Below are 23,075 nucleotides of genomic sequence, written 5' to 3'. Positions count from 1 at the left end.
ACACACACACACACACACACACACACACACACACACACACACACACGGATTTTTTTTTTTTAATCCAAGTTAGGTTGGAGCTGGCCAAACTTCCAGTGGTCTGGCCCCCTAAAGAGAAGTGAGTCCCCACCCCCACCCCTGCCAGTAGACATTAATTGGGGGAAGCTACACTTCAGCGGATGTCCTTGTTCTATGCGGCTGCCTGAGACCATGTTGATGTCTGTGGGTTGTGATGCTGGGTTGGGGAGGAGGGGTGGGCACAGATGTGAGTAGCCTGGGCTGCCACCAGAGGCATGTTGATGTCCATGGCCCATGCTGCCTCCAAGGGCCTATTGTCTTAACTGTCTGAGAACTGCCTTTCTAAAAGATTCCATCTGAAGGCTAGGTGGCCTCCTCCAGGGCCCCACCTCAGTTTCCCCTCATTCACCTTGTGGGTGCTCACGTCCCATTTTGCCATAAACATGATCGCTGCTGACCTAGCTATCAATCCACTCTTTGAAGAGAGCTTTCCAAGCCAATGATTCCTAGAGGTACCTCCGCCTCCATTACGCTTCCTGAGCTCTAAAGACTTGGGGGAAACTCCACTGGTTCCTAGTTCTTTGCTGACTGTTTGGATCCATCTAAATTCATGTGTGGTTAGAGCAGCCTCACCTGTGATGGTGTAAATGCCAATGACGGTCAGCACGACCAGCATTGTCTGGTAAATATCTGTGTCCCAAACCGATTTTAAGAACATGACGCCGAAACCGATCTCCATCTGAAATGGGCTCCAGGTTAGCAGCTGCACCTTCACCCCAGCAAAAACAATAGCCCCAAAGGGAAATGGGCCTCAGAAGCCATTTGAGAGAGGTGGCCTCTGGGCAGCACCCCATCACCCGTGGGCACCGGGAGAGGTCTGCCCAAGTTGTGTGCCCTTGCCAAAGTTAATCCCTTCAACAGCATGGGTTAACCCAAGTCGCTCATTAACACACCTTAGCTTCACAATCGGGGTTATGCTCATAGAAGTTGCTTTTTGTGGTTCTGCAACTAGGTAAAGAGCAAAGACTTTTTTCTTTTCTTTTCTTTTTCCTGTGAGCATTTGTTCCAGAGAACACCTTCTGCATTATCTTTCCAATGACTAGAGAGAGCCCGGCACAGTGGCACATGCCTGTAATCCTAGCACCAGGGGAGGCAGAGGCAGGCAGATCGTTGTGAGTTCGAGGCCAGCCTGGTCTACAAAAGCAAGTCCAGGACAGCCAAGGCTACACAGAGAAATCCTGTCTTGAAAAAAAAAAAAATTTCAATTACTGGAGAATTTTAGTTCTGTGTACCTTTAGAGAACTACCAAATCCTCTTAAACCCATATATTTAACAAGGCCTGGGGTTGGCAAAATTTTCTGAACAAATATGATAAATATTGTGATAAATATTGTAGGGTTCGGGGGCTGTGCACCACACTGCCTCTAGTTTTTACGACCCTTTAAATTAGTGTGAGAATCAGCCTCAGGCCAAGGGCTTGTCATTCGTTGGCTTGGCCTCCTAACCAGGCTTGTCACAGACCAGCTGAGCTGACACTGACTTTGAAACACCGGTATGTAATTTACCTGGCTGACCTTTTCCTTTATTATTCTGCCCTCCAAAAATCAGGTATAAAATGGAATACTCTCAATCATTTATTCCTCCAAATGATGCCTGAGATTCCACAATGCTGCAGACCCTCTGCAGGATTCGGAAGACACGCACTGCCAAAGCTCTGCTTCTGTCCTTGCTGAGCTCATGGCGGGCGTTTTTCATACACTGTGGCAAATGCCACTCATTTGCCTAGTGAAAACCGTCTATTCGGTGCCATATGGGCAAAACACACTCTAGGCTCAGGGCGGGTGCAGTAAGCACACCAGGGAAGGCCCATGGTCTCAGCTCACGTGAATGGAGAAGACACAAATAAGCAAATACACCAATGAATCACTTTCACACAGCAGCACCGATGATGAAGAAAATATCAAAGAGGCACAGAGTGGAGAAGACACCGGGCACATCCTTGGAAAGGCCCCGGTGACACTCCCTCCCCGTCCCTCCTTGCAGGGGGAAGGCAGTCCCCTCGGCCTTCAGAGAGGCAGTCCTAGGACTTGCCCAGGCATTCTCTATTCCATGTGCAAGAACTCACCGAGATCCTGCTGAAGATGTAGACGATTAAGAAAATGAAGGAGAAGAAGAGCTGGATCCGGAGGCTGCCAAACCTCTTCCTCAGATATTCCGGCAGCGTCACCACCTGCAGAAGCAACAGAGCAAGTCACCATCAAATTGTGAGCGTTAAGAGGCAGGTTACGGATTACTCTCCCTCCGTGTTTGTGTCACAGAGATGCTGCCAGCTGGTGGAAAGAGCCCCGGAATACAAGATGTGGGCTCACCCCTTTTGGCGCCAGTCAAGATGGGAACAGTGAGGAAGGAGAGACAGCATAGCTGTCGCACTGGCTGGTTTTGTGCCAATTTGACACAAGCTTAGAGTCATCAGAGAGGAAGGAGCCTCAGTTGAGGAAATGCCTCCATGAGATCCAGCTGTAAGGCATTTTCTCAACTAGTGATCACCCTGGGAGGGCCCAGCCTATTGTGGGTGGTGCCATCCCTGAGCTGGTGGTCCTGGGTTCTATAAGAAAGTAGGCTGAGCAAGACATGGGGAAGCAAGCCAGGAAGCAGCACCCTTCCATGGCCTCTGCATCAGCTCCTGCCTCTGGGTTCCTGCCCTGTTTGAGTACCCGTCCTGATTTCCTTCAATAATGAACAGCAATGTGGAACTGTAAGCAGAATAAACCCTTTTCTCCCCAGCTTGTTTTTTGGTCTTTTTGCTGTCTTCCAGCAGCTTCGGTTCCAGGCTTTGCCCAATCTTGGGAATGCAGAAAGAAACCCACCTAATTTAAAACACACAATAATGATAAATTACCCGTTATGGAACAAATGGCAGTGCTTTGTCAAACGTGGCTGGTAGGAGATAGAAGCTGCTGGTACAGGCAGTTCTCAGCCACCTCTGTGTGAACACTGCAGCCTGATGATGATGTTCCAAAGGTTCCCATTTTCTACATCATCTTGGGCAGTGTGCGCCATGAGCACAAGGACTGTGCCCTCAGTGCTCACAATACCCCTTGACCCCAATAGGCCCTGGCTCAAGGGAAGTGGCTCAGTAACAGGGTTTTACCTCATTTGGTCCTGGCTACTTTATGTGCTCTTGTCTACCTACCTGCATATGGCTATTGTGAGCTCTGACTCAAACTCCACCTGCTCCACAAAGACACCTGAGGTCTTCACAGGGACCAGAGACCCTTGGCTAAGCACCCACAGGCTTCATTCTCCTAGCCTCTGTTTGACTGGAAGTCATACTCTGCCATATGTCAATCATTCTCCCAGCAAGGTTCTTTTCGTTTATTTGTGTTTGTTCGTTTGTTTCTCTCTGTGTGTAGCCTTGGCTGTCCTGGACTCGCTTTGTGGATCAAGCTCGCCTCGAACTCACAGAGATCCGCCCAGCCTCTGCCTCCCGGAGTGCTGGAATTATAGGCACGTGCTACAGTAGCTGGCTTCCCAGCAAGCTTTTAACGTTCCCACGCTGTTTCTAAGTTTGACTCCCATAACAAGTGAGGGCGCTCAAGTTGGTGGTTTCTCAACCTTCCTACTGCGACAATCCTTTAATACAGATCCTCAACCTGTGGTGACCCCCAACCATAAAATTATTTTCATTGCTACTTCATAACTGCAGTTTTGCTACTGTTATGAATCGTAATATAAATACCTGTTTTTGCTTTGGTTTGGTTTGGTTTCGATTTTGGTTTCAGTTTTTTGAGACACAGTTTTTCTGTGTAGCCTGGACTTGCTTTGTACATGCGGTTTCCTGAACTCAAGACCTCTGGAAGAGCAAACAGTGCTCTTAACCACTGAACCACCTCTCCAGCCCTTAAATACCTGTTTTCTGATAAGTCTTAGGCAACCCCTAAGAAAGGGTCATTTCACACATACCCCAAAGGGTGGGAACCTCTGGTTTAGGTGGCTTAAACAACAGGTTACCTATTGTCTCTCAGTTGTAGAGGCTACACGTTGAAGGTTTTCAGAGGGTCTGCCTCCTTCTCAGGGCAGCGAGGGAAGTGTTTGTCCAGGTCATGCTCCTGGACTTGTCAGAGACATCCTGCCTGGAGCTGCAGTCACCTGGTATGGCTACAGGCAAAGTATGTCACAGCGTGTGCTTGTACATGCCTCTTAGCCATCCTCATGTATGCTAAAGATATTTCTTAATTCTCTGTTTTGTGACATCTTGGCATCTTTAAAAGTAATCTTTCCAGGACCCGGAGAGATGGCTCAGCGGTTGAGAGCACTTGTTACTCTTACAGAGGACTTGGGTTCAGTTCCCACCACCAATGTGGTAGCTCACAGCCATCTGTAAATCAAGTTCCAGGGAGCCCAATGACTTCTTCTGGCCTCTTTGGGCACCAAGCACACATGGGGTGCACATATTATACAGGTAAAACACTCAAACACATAAAAACAAACAAAAAATCTAAATAAAAATTGTTTTTTAAATCTTTCTGGTTAAGAAGAGGCTGGCCTCCTCAAGACTAGCCAATTCCTAAGGACCCAGGCCAGAGCATACATTTGACAGTGAGTTAACCAGTCCCAAGCCTGGCCTCCTCCACCCAGCCTGTGCACCCCAGTGACAACAGTTCTCTGCTATAATCCTCTCAGGTACTAAACAACTAGAAACGTAAGCCTGATGAAGTTGCTCAAACCGGGAGTCCAAAGCCATTTACTCTGCTCTGCCTTTTACTTCTTAACAAAGGCCTAACCTATACCTCATTCTGCCCCCTGATGAGTCTGATATCTTTTCCACACGGTTCTGTGTGGCCGATTGTGTCTGGGCACCTCCTATCTCTGGGACCTGCGGGTATATACAGGACACCTTGTTTTACCCACCCCCAGGCCTCTCCTGTTTCTAGTCATGTGACTGAAACTCACTGTCCAGCTCATGAGAGAATAGAAGGGGCCTGAAGCTGTACTTGATTTTAAGCTAGCATTTGTTCTTATAAGGGGTAAAAATCCTTTTCCATGACCACTTGTATTTGTGTTTGTTTGTTTGTTTGTTTGTTTGTTTGTTTTTCTTAAACATTAATTGTAACCTGCTTGTCATGGAGTTTTTGGAGTCTTCCAGAAAGCATACTTTCTCTTCCTGTGGACCCTCTCGCACCATCCCCTCCAGCCCATTCCCATTTCTGTGTGTCAATGGCCAGTACCTAGAAACACCTGCTATCTAGGATCCATGTGGTCTGTCTGAAGTGAGGTTCAGGTAGATGATTCCCACTGTCCTTCCTTAAAATCTTCCCACTCTCCTCCCCAACCCTGTAGCAGACAGCTTGAGGGGCTTCTCCTCCCTGTGACCTCCATGCCCCCGTGACTCTCCTTTTGTAGTGCTGCTTGTTTGTCAGGCTGCTTTGTTACTGAGTTTTCAGAGAGAAACTTGTTTTCACCCTGGCCTTCACCTGGAGACAGAGATAAGCAGGATGTCTTGCCAAGTTCCTTCCTTTGGTTTGTGTGAGGATCACAACACGGATGGGGTTGGGGAGGTAAACAATTTTGACTTCTCAGTGAACCCCTTCATTGTGTTGAGGTGCTTTGCTCTGACTATAAAAAGGAATTGTGGAATAAACCGGTGACAGTTTCCACTGGCAGCCCTCTTGAACTGATCTGTGTGTAGAGTGGTTTTTTTTTTTTTTTTTCTTTTAGTCCTCATTCCCTACTCAGTCGAACTGTTCGACTCTGATGGCGAGCCCTAGCATCCCCTAAACCTTTTCTTGCTCCCATGGGCACACATGGCGCATGTACATAAATACAGCCAAAACACCCACACACATAAAATAATTAAGAAAGAAAAGACAGGAAAATGAATACATGGCAGGCAGTAGTAGTGCGTGCATTTAGTTCCAGCACTTGCTACATCTTATTCTTTTTCTTTTTTTTTTTTTTTTTTTTTTTTTTTTTATAAAAAGCCTTAAAAGGTAAATTCCTCAGTACACAGTTGTGTCTGTCTACCCGGGACAGATGGCACATTTTGGGTATCTTCAGATTTAGGGAAGCCAGTACCAGGGTCAAAAGTCTGACAAGTTTAATTTATCCTTCATGATGTTTTACTACACATGCAGCATTAATTTTTTGAAAATATCACAAACTACAGAGTAACTGATAATGGACTTACCTCGGCCTTGCTATAGATAGGAACAAATATCCAACCAAGAGCAAAAAGCATAAATATAGTCTGAAACCAAGAAAAAGCAGAAGGTCCCTGTGAGTCAAGCTCTTAAAAGAGATGCAGGTTCTGTTACTGTCTGTTTCAGAACTGATGGTGTTTAACACCACTAAATACTTCCAAATAAACACCCAACCACCTGTCGACACTAAAAACTTAGCTTTTAGGCACATTATCTATGAAAGTTTATTAACTTAAGGAGTTCTTTTCTAAATGACTATTTTTTAACATACTGTTTGTCTACTAGATATGAATTAAGATGCCTTATAAATCAACTTAAGAGATAGTTTAAACAGAAAAAAGAAGCTACACATGGTGAAACACATACATACTTCGAGCACTCACTAGATGAAGGTGGGACGATAGCCACAGGTTTGAGTAGCAAATTAATGTCTCTTATTAACCAGATGATCTATTAGTTCCAGACCAGCTGGGACTACATAGTGAGATCCTCTCACCAAGTAACAGAAGAAAGGAAAGGAGAGCAGAAGAAGGGGAAAGAAAAAGAAGAAAAAAGAGGGCAGGGGAGGAGAAGGGAGGAAAGAAAAATGAAAAGAATGGGAGAGAGGTAAAGGAGAGACAGAGACATTTTATTAAAAATGACATTAAGTTTGAACTCTGTAGAAGTATTCCTTACTTTTTGTAGTTCATAAGAAGGAAATGAACGTAAAGCATAGTAACCTTCTCATTGATCAAAAGAGACAAACGGTTTATACATAAATAATACAAGATTAATATAAGATTATACAACATTAATAATATAAGATTAATAAATTAATTTATACTTTTGAGGAATAAATTCTATTTCCTATGACAAATCTACTCCATGAACTAAGTAAATAATCCAACATTTTATATGGCATATAATTTATTTAATATGCTTTATTTTTTAACTCTTTTTTTGAGATTTGTTTTATTACATATTCAGTGTTCTGTCTGCAGACCAGCAGAGGGCACCAGATCCCATTATAGATGGTTGTAAGCCACCATGTGGTTGCTGGGAATTGAACTCGGGACCTTTGGAAGAGCGGCCAGTGCTCTTAAGCTCTGAGCCATCTCTCCAGCCCCCTTACTATGATTTATAATTCAAGCTGGTGTTTCAAATTGGAAACTTTGTAGTAACCAGTTGACCATCTCAGAGAGCTTGGTTGAACCATTTCTCAACATGTATTCAAAATAGTTTCTCTATGTATGTGTGTATGCACACGCGCACACCTCGGCTCATGTATATCAGTAGAGAGAGATGCACACACTTAAGGTGTGGTCTTCTCCCCACCTGACTGATCTGATAGCTTTGCTCACTGTATCTCTATGGCCCATGGCATGCACGTATCCTGTCTCTTGACTTACTAAGGAGAATGAGGAGAATGAAAAACAGCACAAAAAAATAAAAATAAATAAAAAAGCAAAAACGAATCAAAGCAAAGACTTGACTCTCTTAAGCTACACTTTCTAAGACACCTTTAACAGCCACTCATGGTTAAAAGGCAAGCTTCCGCGTTTGTGGGTCTTCTTTGGACCATGATCGAGTCGAGTTAAGCGGCCGCAGGAGATGTTACTAGATACTTACATTCCACTCCAGGGCGCCAACCGCGATTCCCGAAGCTGCGCCTATCCCAGCCAGGCCCATAAAGTGGCCACTGCCAACATTTGCGGAATAAGTGGAGATGCCAATCTGAAAATCGGAAGATAGCTGTGTGTCAGAGCCCTACTGAGACTGTGGCTCAGTCACAGAGCACTCACCTAGCCTGTGCAAAGCCCAGCTTTCATCCCCAAAAACCTGTGATTCTAGCACTTGGGAGGTAAAAGCAAGAGGATCAGGAGTTCAAGGTTATCCTCAGCTACACAGTGAGTTTGGGCATAGAAATTCTGCCCAAGGAATAACCCCTCTGAGGAAAATGTGAACATTAGTGCAGCAGAGAGCCTTAACAAATACGATAACCAAAACACTATTGAGCATCCAAATAATGGTCCTACCTTCTACCTCACCACCCTCCATCCAGCACCAAGCTAATCTGCACCACCAATTTTAGTACATGCTGCTCCCTGTGCTCAGAACACCCACACTCCATCCACTTGGAAAAGGCACAGCCCGCTTCAAATCCCGCTTGCATGATTCTGCCCTTGAAACATCTGTGTTGCTATACCCAACAAGCCCAAGTTTGGTTTTCCTCTCTTTGCCCTGGTTGCTTCCCGATAGATTTATTTCCTCTACTATAACCCGCTGTTTAGATATGAATACTGAACTGGTGGTGGCTCAGTGGTTAGAGTGCTCGCTGTTGAAGCATGAGGTCCTGAGTTCAAGCCTCAACACTTGCATAGGAAAACAGGTGTGGCTCCTGTGCCTCTCTACCCGCAACACTGTGGGAGCAGAGACGGGAGAATTGCTGGGAGCTCGATTAGCTGCCAGCCTAGCTCCAGGTTCAGTGAGAGACCCGTCCAGGGAAATGGAGCAGGATCAGGATACTCCTGGTCCTTCTCTGGCCCGTGTACAAGCGCAGGTACATACACACCTGCACACACACATACAAATCAGATTTTTAAGGTGCGTCCTACTTCCGATCTGCCCGTTCGTGTGGCAGAGTTAGGAAAGAAAATACTTAGACAGGCTGGAGAGATGGCTCAGTGGTTAAGAGCACTGGCTGCTCTTCCCGAGGACCCGGGTTCAGTTCCCAGCACCCACAAGGCAATTTACAGCTGTCTGTAATTCCAGTTCCAGGTGACACTCTCACACAGACATAAATGCTAGCAAAACACACTGAACATAAAATGAAAATAACTTTAAACTCTAAAAAAAAAAAAATACTTAAGACAGTAAATAAACCACCAGTTAAATGTGGTGGTATATACGTGTAATCCCAGCACTCGGGAGACTAAAGCAGGAATATTGTGAGTTCAAGGCCAGCTTGGGCTTTATAAAAAGGGAGAGAGGAGAACAAAGAAAGAACTGATTTAACAACTTCAAGTTATTTTGGATTTAAGACATGAATTAAAGTACAGAAAGCACAGAAGCCAGCACAGAAAGCACCCCTCCCCCAAGCAGAGAGCCACATGCAAGCTTACTCACCAACCACCACGCTAGGTTCTGGCCAGCCAGGAAGAAGTCTGTGACTGTCCCACGACTATGTGACAGTAAAGCCTGAAACAGAAGTCCTCTGGTGAAATACAACTCAGAGAGAGTAACTGAACAGCATGTGTGGGTCTTGCTATTCTGCGGCCAATTAAGTGACATCTCCAAGCGTCTGAGGGACTCCCCGGGTACATTAGTAGGGAAAGAGAACCCTGCAGAAAAATGTATAGAATTTGATCGAATGTTATGGAAAGAACATACAGTATATACATGGGTATGTGTCCGCTCAAGCACCGAGAAAATGAACAGATTCAATCTCTGGTTACCCTGGGAAGATGAGATGGACGAGGGAAGAAAAATAGCTTATTCCTTAAGTCTTTACGTCCATTTTGCCGAATGTTAAAGCATTTTGGTAATTAACGGTATATGACTGTTTTTCACTTAAAACAAACAAAAGGGGGGGGGGGTGGGGTTTGCTGAGCGTGGTGGTGCACAACTTTAATCCCAGCACTCAGGAGGCAGAGGCAGGCAGATCTCTGTGAGATCCAGGCCAGCCTGGTCTACGGGGCAAGTCCCAAGATAGTCAGGGCTGTTACACAGAGAAACCCTGTCTCGAAAAATTAAAATTAAAATTAAAAAAGGGGACTAAAAAAAAATTGCTGGGCTTCCATACGTGTTTCACATCCTCCAGCAGGGGTTAACAGGTTTACTGTCTCTCAATTTTTTGTCAGTCATGGGCCCCAGGTTGGGCCAAGAGTCATCTGGGATGTAGAGGGAATTTCTGATAATGACGCTGGAGGAAGAGCCCCAAGAATTGATACTCAAGTAGTAGGCCACCTGGAAATATACTTCTGTGACTGAAGCCAATGAAAAAAAAAGATATTGAGTGCTATGAACGTACATTCAGCATTTCCCTTCCTGTTCCAAACATCCCTGCGCAGTCATCCCTTGGTGTTGATGGGGGCGGAGGGAGGGATTGGTTCCAGGAGCCTTCGTGAATATTAAAATCTGAGGACGCTTAAGTCTGACATCATATGTCAGACAGCTCTAGGTCTGCGTCTGAGCTCCACTATCCTCCACTTCTTAACCTTTAGAATCTCAGGTCAAGTCACAGTGGAGTCCTGGCTTGGGTGTGCACGGAGAATTGGTTCCTAGACTCTTTGAGCTCAAGCCTCTTCCATACAAGTCTAAGAGTGTGTGGGTGTGATCTTCAGTACATCCTTCTGGGTGCTTTACATTGCCCCTCAATTAGAAGTTCGGCGTTATAACACCTAAGCACTGTGGGTAATCCTAAGAGTCCAGTACAGACGAGAGAAAATCTCAAATACTTTCAGCGTGATTGGCCAAGCTCTGCAGACGCGCCTGGATAGAGAGGATGGTGTTATACGGCAGCACGCCCGCGTCAATTGCTATCATCACAGTGATTCTCACAAGGACTCTCAAATACCATTCAGGTTTGAGGCTCTAGGCAGAAGGGGCAGGCACATCTGAGCTACCTATTATTTTTGGGCCGGGGGGGGGGGGGGTGGAGCGGGGACGGTTACGGGGCATAGGAAGGGGTAAAAGTCCGGAATGGTACACCCCAGCCCAGAGGTCACGTCATACCCACAGCCCGATGCACAGAACCAGTAAGAGGTAGGAAGTCATCACCAGCGTGTCTGTGGTGCTGTGGATACTTAAGGCCACGATGCTCTGATTCGTGGTGAAATCATGGTAGCTCTCCGCGGGGTCCATGGCAGCGTTTCTGAGCCAGGTAAGGACTTGCAGCCAGAACCCTGCAACGGTTCCGGGCCCGTTCCAGCTCTGGTTCGCAAGGCATTCCGGGAAGAGGGTGGTTCCCAGTAGGCTATGCCTACCTAATTCTTCCCAAGCGCTAAGGAAGAATTCTTCCCCTTTATTTTATTCTTGGTCCGATTGAGAGAGAGAGAGAGAGAGAGAGAGACAAAGACAGAGAGAGAGAGAGAGACAAAGACAGAGAGAGACACAGACAGAGAGACAGAGAGATAGAGATTAAGACAACGAAGCAGGGTCATTAATGGTATCTTTACAAGCCATATTGAATCCTGGAGCAGAGACTGACTGTTTATATTTTGATCATAGTGGATTTTTGCATTAATTTTAATTAAAATGTATCAAAATAGTATCTACTTTAATTCAAGGTCTTTTCTTTTCTCTTGGGATACTTTTGTTTTGTTTTGTTTTTCAAGACAGAATTTCTCTGTTTAGACCAGGCTGGCCTCGAACTCAGGGAGGGCCTGTCTCTGCCTCCCCAAATACTGGGATTACGGGTGCGCACCACTGTGCCTTGCCTTTTTGACACTTCTTTAAACTTTGTGCAAAGGCAATTCTTCAGCTCACTCTACTAGCCACAGCTGTGGATGGCAGAGCTAACCTCAGGAGCTTCTCAGCTTTTTGAATCTTTCATTTTCTCTGTATGGATGTTTCGTCTACCTTTATGTCCCGTGTGCCACATGCACGCCTGGAGTCCTCAGAGGCCAGGAGATGGTGTCCATCCCCTGGAGCTAGCATTACAGAGGGTTGGGAACCACCCTGTGGTTGCTGAGAATTGAGCCTATTCTCTGGGAGAGCAGCCAACGCTCTTAACCACTGAGCCATCTCCCAACCCTGTAGGATCAGCTTTCAACAAGAATGTGCATTTCTTTTCCTTTTTTCTTTTTTTTTTTTCCTTTTCTCTTCCTATGTGTGTGTGCGTGGGTACTGGGGTGGAACTCAGGAACTAAGCAAGGACTCTCCCACAGAGTATACCCCAAACTGATACGCCCAGCTTTATTTTTCTTGGCACATTTCTCTGATAAGTTTTATTTTAGCCTTGAGGGATGAAGGGGGAGAGAGGACATAACATAAATGAGTAGGAGAGGAGGCGTTGGGGGAGGGGGCGAATATGATCAAAACAAACTGGGCAAAACGCAAAGAACTAATGGAAACGGGGAGACTTAGTAAATCTTTATCAGTAATTATCAGTAATAATAATGACTCCAAGAATGTCTAAGGCTATTGTTGGGAGCCAGACCCCTTTCTATGCATTTTACATACATCAATCTCTCATTTCTCACAGTAGTTGAATAGTCTGATCTTTGACAAGGTGTGGGGAGAGACACAGAACGGGGTATACCATTCTGGACTTTTTTTTTTTTCAAGATAGGAGTTCTCTGTGCTGTAGCCTTGTGCTGGTCTGGACTCACTTTGTAAACCAGGCTGGCCTCGAACTCACAGAGATCCACCCACCTCAGCTTCCCCAAGTGCACCATCAGGCCCAGCTGGCATTTTATTTTCAAGGCAACCAGAAAGCTGTTGTTTCAGAATCCTAGGCAGAATTTCATTGGTTAGTTCAGCACCGCCCAACAAAAGTAATACGGAAGTGAAGCTAAGCTGTGGCTTGCTGACAGGGTGCTTGCTCAGCGAGCACAAAGCCTTGGTTCAGTCCCCCACGCCTCATTAACCTGATGTCTGAGCGCACAGGTACCATTCCAGCACTCGGGGAGGTGGAGGCAAAATGATCAGAAATTCAAGCTCACCCTTGGCCACCTAGAGAGATGGAGATTCCAAGATAACTCCAGTGTGTATCAAGCTGACAAAAACCAACCAACACAGAAGCAAAGTGTAAGTTCTTTGCCTCCATAAAAAAAAAAAAAAAAAAAAAAAACCTCTTTTTAGAAAGTGCCAGGGACCATAAATAGACTCATTTTATGAGTCAGGGTTCCCTAGAGGAACAGATTTTATGGAGCAAATCTACACACATATTAAAAGGGGTATTCGGGTGGCTTACAGGCTGAGTTCTGTCTAGTCCAGCAATGGCTTTCTCCCAGTGGACATTCCAAGAACCTGATTGTTGCTCAGTCCACGAGGCTGGATGCCTCAGCTGATCTCCAGTATATGCTGGAATCCCAAAGAGGTAGGCTCTAATCCCAGTGAAGGAATGCCTCGGCAGCAGCATAAATGAAATTGCCAGGGACAGAGAGAGCAAGCTGGCAAAGAGCAAACGTTTCCTTTCTCCGTGTCGTTTTTTGTAGGCTACCATCGAAAGTTATGACTTAGCTTTAGGACCAGTCTTCCCTCCTGAAAAGATCCACATTTAGACGGGTTTCCCCAACTCAGATGATCCAGTCAAAAATAATCCCTTACAGGGATGCCCAGCTGCTTGAGGGTTAGTTGACTCCAGGTGCAGTCAAGCTGATAACGAGAATTACCTATCACCTAGCATACAAGTGTGTTAAATTTACATTAGGATTGACTCTTAAGAAGTATGAGATCTCGCCACAACTAGTCTTCCTGTTTTCATCCTTAGTGTTTCCCCCATGTGTGAAAGGGCTCGTTGTTTTGTGTCTCTTGAATTTTGGGTGGATATAGTCATTTCTGCTGCAATATCTTATTGGAAACTTTTAAAGCTCTTCTCCTTTGCCTCATCCACTTCACTAGACTGTAAATCCGTTTCTGTCTGATTTGCAAGCTGGGTTGTAGTTTGGAGAAATTAGTCTTTGGGGGAAAAAAAGGAAGGAAAAAAAGCAAGCAGTGCAATAAATCATGTTCACTGTCATATATATTAAGATTGTGGGCTGTAGAGATGGCTTCGGGGTTAAGAACACTGGCTGCCCTTCCAAAGGTCCTGAGTTCAATTCCCAGGAACCGCATGGTGGCTCACGACCATCTATAATGAGATCTGGTGCCCTCTTCTGGCGTGCAGATGTCTTGCAGGCACAACACTGTACACAGAATAAATAAATCTTTAAAAAATATATTAAGATTGTAAAAGCCAGAACACCAGGAAGTCTGTAGTGAGATAGTCTCTCCTCCAGAAATGGGATGCATCCAGATGGCAGAGAGGTGGGGAAGAACTGGAATAGAGGGAAGGGAAACTGTAATCGGGATATATTTTATAAGACTATGAAAGAAACTTACAATTTAATTGCAGCACAACAATTTAATTTAATGGTTATTTATTGTTGTAAGAAAGCAAGTGTTCTCATTCCCCCATAAGTCTTTTTCAATCTTCTATTTAAATAGATACCTGCTAAATCCTCATGATTCTCTTGTTCTCTACCTCAGTGTTAAATGATTGTGTTAAATATCCAGAGAATCGGTATGCCATCTTAGAGCGAAATCATTTCGGGCAAATGCTGTGTCATTTCTAGTTTATGACGATACCTTGGGGACGGTTCTAACCTGCATGACCTTGTCCTTCTCTTCAGTGACAGGACTTGGTCTTAAGGTGTCCGTGGCCCGCAGAGACACTCCAATTATGAAGGCCAATAACACGCCTCTCAACTAATTCTGCTCTTCTACCTCACATTTTGTCTCCTCTCCTTTTTTTACATTGGACATCCCAGCCTGTGTCCTACAGGATACTTCTTTGAGAATTCTGAGGGGTTTTGCGGTTCTTTCCAGTGTATTTACCCAAGTCATGGCCATGCTTCTGGCTTCCAATCTCACTGGTTCCAGAAGAAAGATGAGGCGCGTGCAGATGTCAGGAGAACCCAAATTCCTCATTCCCACCCGTGTGATGGTCCAACTTACCCTCCCTGGAATCTGTTAGGAACATCGCCGTCTTTTGTCGACACAGATGTACATCCTGAATGTGGCACCATTCTGTGCAACAAAAGTCTCACTGTCTTCTGCTGTGTTCTGGATACCTGGTCTCTCTGGCCCTAGGAGCTTCAGTGAGGCTTTTTTTTTTTTCGACATCTCCAATGAAGCTAAATTCCTGACCTTCGGCATGCTGGTGTTCCGCAGATTCTGGATGACGTACCACCCTGCCTACCACAGCAACAAGGGAAAAGTCATAGTTGGGTTGATCAAAATACGTGATGTAGATGAGCCGCCGCCGCCGCCAGGGGGCAATGTTGCTCCAGGAGATAATGCCTTACTGCAACCCCAGACGCCAAATCCCTCCGAACTAACACTGGGGGAGACCTGTGAGCTGTCTCCAAGCGTTGGATCTTTCCCAGAAAGGACGGGCACATTTAAAGAGAGAAACACCCTAGAGGCGTGCGGTTCCTGTCTCCCTCCCTGCAGTCAAAGACACGGTCTGAAATTTGATTACTTTCCCCACCAGGTGTCGCTGCCGACTCGGAGACAAGCGCAAAAAGCCCAATCGTGCCTTTTGGAGATAGGATCTCGCAGACGTAGCTTTGGCTGACGTGGAGCTTGTTATCTAGACCAGGATGGTCTCGAAATCACAAAGACCCGCCTGCATCTGCCTGCCTCTCGCTGGGATTAAAAGCAGCCCAACCACCCCCTGCCCAAGACTGCCCCTTGAGACCAGTTGGCAAATCCTCCTGGCTCTGCCTCCCGAGGTCTTAGGGGTCCACACACACACACACACACACACACACACACACACACACAGCCCTACAAACGCTCTGAGTTGGTTGGTAAACATGCCCGTGTACCACCGTGTCCTAATGACCATTTGGTAACGCTGACTGAGAAAGTGAGGCTTGGCAGTGGCCACCCTTAATGAGTTTGGAGCCCGTGAGCTGCCGTTGAGTAAGGAGAGTTGAAATGTTCCGAGAGTCCTTGAGGGACTGAAAACCCAAAGCTCTGGAACCAGGCAGCGACACAGCTCCCCACAAACTTGGTGCCCATTGCGTCACCCACACCGTGGGCCAGCGGAGCCACAGGTGGGTCTGGTAGACCGGAGCGGGGAGGACCAGGGCTGGGGCGCCAGCCGGGCGCAGGGTGCCCAGGGGCCTGGAGCCCCACTCCTCAACCGCCCGCCCCACCCCCTCGCATCCTGTATTCGCTCCTGACGTCCCCCACCCTCACCCCCTGCCCTACGCCTGTGGGCACATCCGAGACCACGCTAGGCAGTGCAGCGCAGCCGGGAGCCAGCGTTGGACAGAGTGCACGGGGGAAACACTGAGTCTAGAGCCTCAAATCACTGCCAAACCTTTCCTGAGGCTAGAAGCAAGATCCTTCTTTCAAAGGTAACCCTGGCCATGCCTGTCCCCCGCCCCCTCCTGTCGCCCTTCCCCGCAGCTCACATAAGACTACAGTGAGATGAAGAGCGATGAAAGTGTGAAGGACCAGAAGATAGTCTCAAGAGTGTAAGCTCGCCCCTCTTGGGGCTCTGAACCCACACCCATACCCACACCCCCAAGTCGCGGCCTCTGGGTGCCCATCTCCAGAAATTAGGTACTTCTTTGAGGAACCAGGGAAGAAGCTGGATATGTCTGGGATTTTTTTTTTTTTTTTTATGTGTGTTTCTTTGCTTTTGCCATCCCGGGGATCGCGCCCAGGGCTGCCGTTTATACGCGGCAAATTGACTATCTCTGAACTGGAACCCCTAACCCAGGGATTTAGTTTTGGTTTGAGGAAAGGTTTCACAGCGTGTAACTACCCTTGGGTGGCTGGAACTCCCTATTGCAGAGCAGGCTGGCCTGTAACTCACAGAGATCCACCTGCCTCTGCCTCTGAGCGTAGGGATGAAAGGCGTGTGACCCACACTGGCTCGGCCCCACTCAGTTCAGCTTCTAACAGCTGACGTGCTCTGCTGTTAGTTGTGCCACCCCTTGACCCATGACCGCACAGGTTTGGTTACCCATCTGTGGGAAAGCGTTCCCCCAGAAAATCAGTGGAACGCGCTGTCTCTGAGGGGGAGGGACGCTGCCTAACCCTCTACCTGCTTTCAACATCCTCATCCCTGGCCCTCGGGGCCCTTTCAGAGAACACCTGCCTCTGACCATCAAGGATCAGCCAGGACTTGACCAGAGATTTCAGGAAAGAAACAGGGGCTGCCCCTCCCCCAGCCGCGAGCATGAACGCTGTGGGGGGCGGGGGTACCCGCGAGCGTTGGACCACAATCGGCCATGCAGAGCTGATGGGTGGCGAACGCTACTTCCCTTTTCTCTGCCTTCAGTGCCTCGGGTCACTGGAAGGCCAGGCACAAAGCTAAACCCTTAGGGGACAGGGACAAGGCCGGGCCCTGTTCTCAGGTGTTTCCTCTTTATTCAGCAGCCACCAGAATCCCAACCCCCATGTCCTCTTGATTTGTCACTTTCTTACCCAGGATCTCGTGGTCATCATGTTGAATGTTATTAACTCATTTTTGCAGAGGAAGGAAACTAAGACTTGGAGGAAAAAGAGGGGATTCCAGATCAGGGAGGAGAAGGAGGAGACAGACGGAGGACATTCATCCCGGACTCCAGCCCTAGGGTTCAGAGCTATAGTAGATGGAACAAAAGTAATGGGCATCGTCCTCCGGCTGCACGGGGCTGATGGTCAGCACACAGGCATTGTGGGCCATGTCCATGGTAGCTGAGAATCTGTCCGGAACATCATCCGGCCGATAGTGCTCCTCTTTGGAGTGGTAATACAGAAAATGAGGCGCACTGCCTGGCTGCTGCTGGTACCAGGATACGCCGGTGTCTCCCACGGTGGCATGCTGGGAATTGATTGTGCAGCTGAGCTGAGCTACTTGGCCTGGGAAGACCAGCAGTGCATCAGGCTCCATCAGGGCTGGCTGAAAGACTGAAAGATACAGACCCACTGAGGCAAGCCTTCCCTGCCTTGCTGGCTAGCCTGGACCCCTTCCTTCCCTGCCTTGCTGTGAAAATTTTGTCAGACCACAAAGAGACTCTCCCAAAATGTTCACAGCCTGGTGCCATGCAACTGGCCCTGGATGGAACATGGAGGACCTGGTTCCCTGAGACTCTCTCTACAACTCCATTTTCCTCTGTGAATGACCCCCTAAATCAGCATACTGTCCTATCTCCAAGAATCCACCTTCAGTTGAGAGCCTGGTATACAAGCATGAAACCGGGACCTTCTAGAACCTACTTCCCCCTTCTCTGTGGACCCTAGCCCCTCCATCTAATAGTTCTTCCAGACCTCAGCTACAGGCTAACTGTAGCCAAAACCTCCCAGAATGTATAACCACCATGTTGAGTTTCAAGCCGCTGGCCATAGCAGACTACTTTAAAGGGTGTGTGACTGCCCACATCAGCTTTCTCTGTAACAAACAAAGGTGAGCGGCTGCCCTCTCCTCAGAGACGCCGCAGGATCAAGTCTAAGGAGCCCCACAAATTGGGAAACCAAGGTCCACACAGAAAGTGGCTGACCCCTAGTCCTGGACAGAGCTGCCTGCAGCCAGGTCTCCGCTCTACCTCCTTGCCCCTTACTGATATGCTTCTTTGCATGGGTTTTCTCGAGCTAGTGCCAACCCTTACCTCACCCCCAGATGTATCTTACCTGCCAAGAAGGCTCCCATCAGGAGAAGCAGGCAACCAGGGCAGGCCACAGCCATAAGCAGGAAGGTTGTCCTAGAGTGGTTCTGCTGGGCTGGGCTCTGGGCGCTTGTAGTACAGGCACGGGGAAGCCTCTTGAGCCACAACAGAGCATGCAAATCAGCCCACTGACTGAAGAGGGAAGTGTGCATCTTGGGTGCCAATGGTAGGTCCTGTCTTCCAAAATGTCCTGCCAACCCAGCCAGTGGGAGATTGGAAACCTTCGCATCCAGTTGCAGGAAGCTGGAATTTTCCAGAGAACCCCCTTATACCCTTTTCTGGTCATTAACAATATCTACCCCTGCCATAGTTTGGATAGAGAACATGTTCTCAACCTGCCAGTCTGTGTTGTGGGGTCCACGTAAATCCAACATAATTCAAACACCAGATCCATGCAGATGATGGTGCTGACTGATCAGGGCTGCACAACAGACTTGGGAGCTGAACTATGACCTTGAAGGGACGTTGTACAGCATATTTAAAAGATGAAACTATAAAGTGAGAGGGAGCAGGGTGGGCGGTAGCAGTGTCCAATCATATTTTGACATAAGGGGTTAGTCAAGGGTCAGTCAGGCTATGAGTAGGTTCCTGGGCCTGGGATCATGCCAGCAAGATGGAGAAGTTGTCCTTGAGATGTCTGGACTCAGACAACTGTCTCCTTACAACAGAGGCTGTTCAGCTATCAGGAAGACCCCGGTTCCCCTGGGACCTGGGACCTTGAACTTGGTTTCTTGCTATGATGAAATGGAGTCTGAAAATGAAATGGTGGTACTTAGAATAAGTTTCTTTTGTTTGTTCCCAACACTCTGGACCTCTATTGGAGTCGGAAGACCCTTTTACAGGGCTCACCTAAGATCACTACAAAACACAGATATTTATATTACGATTCATAACAGCAGCAAAATACAGTTATGAAGTAGCAACAGAAATAATTTTATGGTGGGGGGTCAGCACACGTGAGGTGGGATTAAAGGGTCGTAGCGTCATGTTAGAAAGGCCGAGAACCACTGCCCTGACAAAGGCTCAGGTGTCCCCACTTGACACTCTTGAAGACAAAGGCCTAGCGGCACGTCTTTAGATCAGCAGGACTACGCCCTTTAAGGTGTACAAAGGCCACAGATTCTTCTCTCTTGCCACCTGGCCCACCATGACTTTGCTCTACCCCATCCTCTCTGCCCCGATGCTGCCATGACGTGCTGCCTCACCACCGGCCTAGAAGCAACAGTGCCATGCACTGAAACTCCAAATCTATGGGGTAAAACCAACGTTCCCTCTTTATAAGTTGATCATCTCGGGTGCTTGTCATAGTCATGGAAAACTGACCAGTGCTACCTCCAAAGGAACCAAATAGTATTCTGGGCTTCTATCACATTCATTTTTGTTTGCTGTAGAAATTCTTTTACCCAACATTGAGTCATCCATGAGGGCAGGGCACGGTGGCACAAGCCCTTAATCCCAATGAGACAGATGGATCTCTGAGTCAGAGGCCAGCCTGGTCTATGTAATAAGTTTCAGAACAGTTAAGGCTATATGAGACACTGCCTCGAAAACATTCTCATTAACGTTGAGGGGCTTGGTTGGTTGGTTTTTGTTTTCTGAGGCTCAATCCCAGGTAGATGGGATGGGCCACCTGACCCCTGAGACGGGAAATGAGGACAGCAAAACAGAACAGGAAAAGGCAGCTCTCGGAGCCTGAAGCCCATCCTTCCTTCCCGAAACTGGCTCTAGGTGCCACCATCTTCACGCTTAGAGCATCTACCTTGTATTCTGTAGGACATAAGTCCTCACAAAATAGCCCAAACTCAAATAAGCTCTGCAAATACCATTTGCTTCCACGGTAACTGTTCTGAGTACTTGCTGCATGCTGGGTACTGTGGTGGCTTTTTTAAAGTGTGTGCCGTTTAAGACAGGCACAGTGGCAGACACTGCTAATCCAAGCATCTCTCAGGCTGAAGCAAGAAGAACACTGAAAGAGGAAATGAAAAAAGAAACTTGCTCTAAAAACAAGTTACACAAAAGTAAACGCCAGCTAAAGGAGCGTGCCTCTGCCAGGCAGTTTAGCGAAGACAACCCTGGCCGATGCCTCCAGTTAAACCCTGTGCCCCCTGTCAGGAAAAGCAGCACTCTGCCAGCCAGGCAGGATAGCCCTGGTAAACTGCTGCCCAGGAGAAGCAGCTGTGGTCTGTCTTGTGATAGCTCTGGCAATAATTTTACATTGGAAATCTCCCCATTTGTCCAACAGCCAAACCTTGGAATTTCAGTCTCTGTAAAACATGTCTAATGGCTCAAAAGTGTAACTTGGGGCCGTGAAACTATGTAAGTTGAAAGGGATTTCTGATCAAAACTGGTTCCCTTTTGTGCATTAGCCGGAAGCAATCCTGCACAATTATTATTAAAGAGTTTTTCCATTGTTGATTTCTAAGTGGTGGAATAATTTCTCACCGGGAAGGCCTATTAATTCTGTAACATCAGGAATCAAAGCCATCTGGTCTCCATACAAAACCCTGCCTCAACAACAAAGAAGTACTGTGAAAGCCAGAGTAATCACGAAGTCACAAGGACCCTGCTGGGTCTCGATGTGTATTTCCCGTTTACAAATGGAAATAGTGAGGTTGACAAAAGAAAATTGTTTATCTAGGGGTAAAAATGGATCATTGGTGAGCTACATGGAGGGCACAGACTTCTTCCAACTTATCAGTCCAGAAATGTGCCTGCAGACAGCAGGACACGCAGTTAAACCATGAGGTATCTCTCTGACATTATGCTTGGAGGGTTCTAGGGGAGGCTCCTGGAGAGAAGACAGAACACGAAAGCAGAGACAGGAGATGCAATGTGAGAGAATGAAAAAGAAAGAATAAGGAATAGATGGAATCAAGGATAGGGGCTGGAGAGATGGCTCAGAGGTTGAAAGTACTGGCTGCTCTTCCAGATGTCCTGAGTTCAATTCCCAGCAACTACATGATGGCTCACAACCATCTGAGATCTGGTGCCCTCTTCTGACCTGCAGGTGTACATACAGACAGAACACTGTGTGCATAAATAAAATAAAATAAAAAATTAAAATAAAATAAAATAAAATAAAACCATGAAAGATAACCATGGAGGTAGAAGCCAAAAAAGAGGAAAAAAAAAGGTTAACAGTGAAAATGTAGAACATAGAAGAGACACAGAGGAAGAGAATGAGAGACAGGCGAATATAGGACAGCAAATGACAAATTGCTGAGATAGCTGGGATTATAGCTCAGAGTCTGTTGAGGACTTAGCATTTGTGAGTCTCTGGATACAAAAGGAGTGGGGGAGGGGGAGTAGCTAGGACACCAGTTAGTAGTGAGAAATGACAAGCAAGTACTTCTGTCCGCTCATAGATCCAGAAGGTACAGAGCCAAAAAAAAGACAGAAAGCAAGACAACGCAAAGCCAGTATACATTGGAAAATACACCGGTACTTTCTTAGAGAGTTGAACACACATTCAGGAGATGAGCCTGCAGTTCTTCCTGTGTTTACCATACCAGAGAAATGAAAACTTCTGCTCACACAAAGGCACACAAGGCAAAAGTTTATACTAGCTTTATTCGTAATCTCCCCAAATCCCACAACCACAGGAAGTGAATGAGTGAGTCAACAAACACCCAAACGACAGACCAGGCCTCAGCAGTGAGAGGAAAAGGACCACGGAGACTCACAACCAGGATCACGTTGAATGAAGGAAGCATGTGCCATGGGCCATATGCTCTGAGCCCACTTATGAGACTGTAGAATAGACGAATAGGGGACAGCCGCAGATGCCCAGGGACTAGGGCGGAGGATATGAACCCCAACAACAGAGAGTCTCTTGATGAAGGGATTGGGGGAGCTAAGATGACACTGCAGGAGGGATCCGAACACTGTATGTATGCCGGAGCGAATTAGGAGCTCTTCAAGGAGGCTTGAAGCAAAGGGACGTTCTTAAAGTGAAGTGGCCTGCATAAGGTATTTGGAAACAATAATCCTTGGCTACAAGGATCACTAACAAGGGTGGCCGGAGTCCAAGACTCAACACAGAGGTTGCTGGGTGGACGGCCTTGTGGGAGGATTTCTGTGTAAGGTTGTGGTGGCCTTTGTGCAAAGATATGGTTGTGGCAGTCTTTTGTGGTTAGTTCTTGTCATTAGACATACATGCATAAAATCCCCACCTATAAACCATCCAGTTTAGTTATTTAGAGTAGGAGGGTGGGGGCTAAGGACCTTTCTTTTTTCTTTTTTTCTATTTTCCCCCCTTGTTTTTTTTTTTGTAGAGGGGGTTTCTCCGCGTAGCCTTGGCTCTCCTGGACTTTTAGGCCAGCCTGCCCCTGCCTAAGTGCTGGGATTAAAGGTATAGGATACCACTGCCCAGTGGTTAAATACTATTTTCATTCTCACAATTTCAAAGGGTCATGGGAAGGGGTGATGGAAACGTTCTGTATCCTGGCTGTGGTAATTAAAGATTTGTCAAAACTTGAAAATGGTGCCAACAAGATAGCTCAGCGAG

The 23,075-nt window shown here is 46.9% G+C and overlaps 2 protein-coding genes across 4 annotated transcripts in view; both read right to left on the bottom strand.

The window, feature by feature from the left end:
• LOC129670464 (sodium/glucose cotransporter 1-like) overlaps nt 1–11,220 on the bottom strand; it is a 37,029-nt gene extending 25,809 nt beyond the window's left edge. For all 3 annotated transcript variants that reach the window (XR_008719215.1, XM_055598985.1, XM_055598986.1), the window contains exons 1-6: nt 10,932–11,220; nt 9,324–9,395; nt 7,827–7,931; nt 6,206–6,265; nt 2,144–2,248; nt 652–757 (exon numbers count right to left, since the gene is read on the bottom strand). Coding sequence is in view for 2 of the 3 variants with exons in the window: in XM_055598985.1 (XP_055454960.1) it covers nt 652–757; nt 2,144–2,248; nt 6,206–6,265; nt 7,827–7,931; nt 9,324–9,395; nt 10,932–11,060 (577 nt within the window). In the remaining variant the exon portion in view is untranslated. The remainder of the gene's footprint in view (nt 1–651; nt 758–2,143; nt 2,249–6,205; nt 6,266–7,826; nt 7,932–9,323; nt 9,396–10,931) is intronic.
• Nucleotides 11,221–17,277: 6,057 nt separating this feature from the next.
• Nucleotides 17,278–19,209, bottom strand: Vpreb3 (V-set pre-B cell surrogate light chain 3). Its single transcript, XM_055598967.1, has 2 exons — nt 18,534–19,209; nt 17,278–17,813 (listed from the first exon to the last, which is right to left on the bottom strand). The coding sequence occupies exons 1-2, from the start codon at nt 18,718–18,720 to the stop codon at nt 17,494–17,496; spliced, it is 507 nt and encodes a 168-aa protein (XP_055454942.1). The 5' UTR covers nt 18,721–19,209; the 3' UTR covers nt 17,278–17,493.
• Nucleotides 19,210–23,075: the final 3,866 nt, after the last annotated feature.

This window comes from Psammomys obesus, unplaced genomic scaffold (assembly GCF_907164565.1).
Source record: "Psammomys obesus unplaced genomic scaffold, mPsaObe1.curated_primary_1811, whole genome shotgun sequence".
Lineage (NCBI taxonomy): Eukaryota > Metazoa > Chordata > Mammalia > Rodentia > Muridae > Psammomys > Psammomys obesus.
The sequence above is the reverse complement of the archived record's forward strand: the minus strand, read 5'-3'. Positions and strand labels throughout refer to the sequence as shown.

Coding starts and splice junctions, on each gene's coding strand:
- Vpreb3 (XM_055598967.1), bottom strand. CDS start 18,720: ATGCACACTTCCCTCTTCAGTCAGTGGGCTGATTTGCATGCTCTGTTG. Junction 17,814..18,533: donor GATGGGAGCCTTCTTGGCAG/GTAAGATACATC, acceptor TGTATCTTTCAG/TCTTTCAGCCAGCCCTGATG.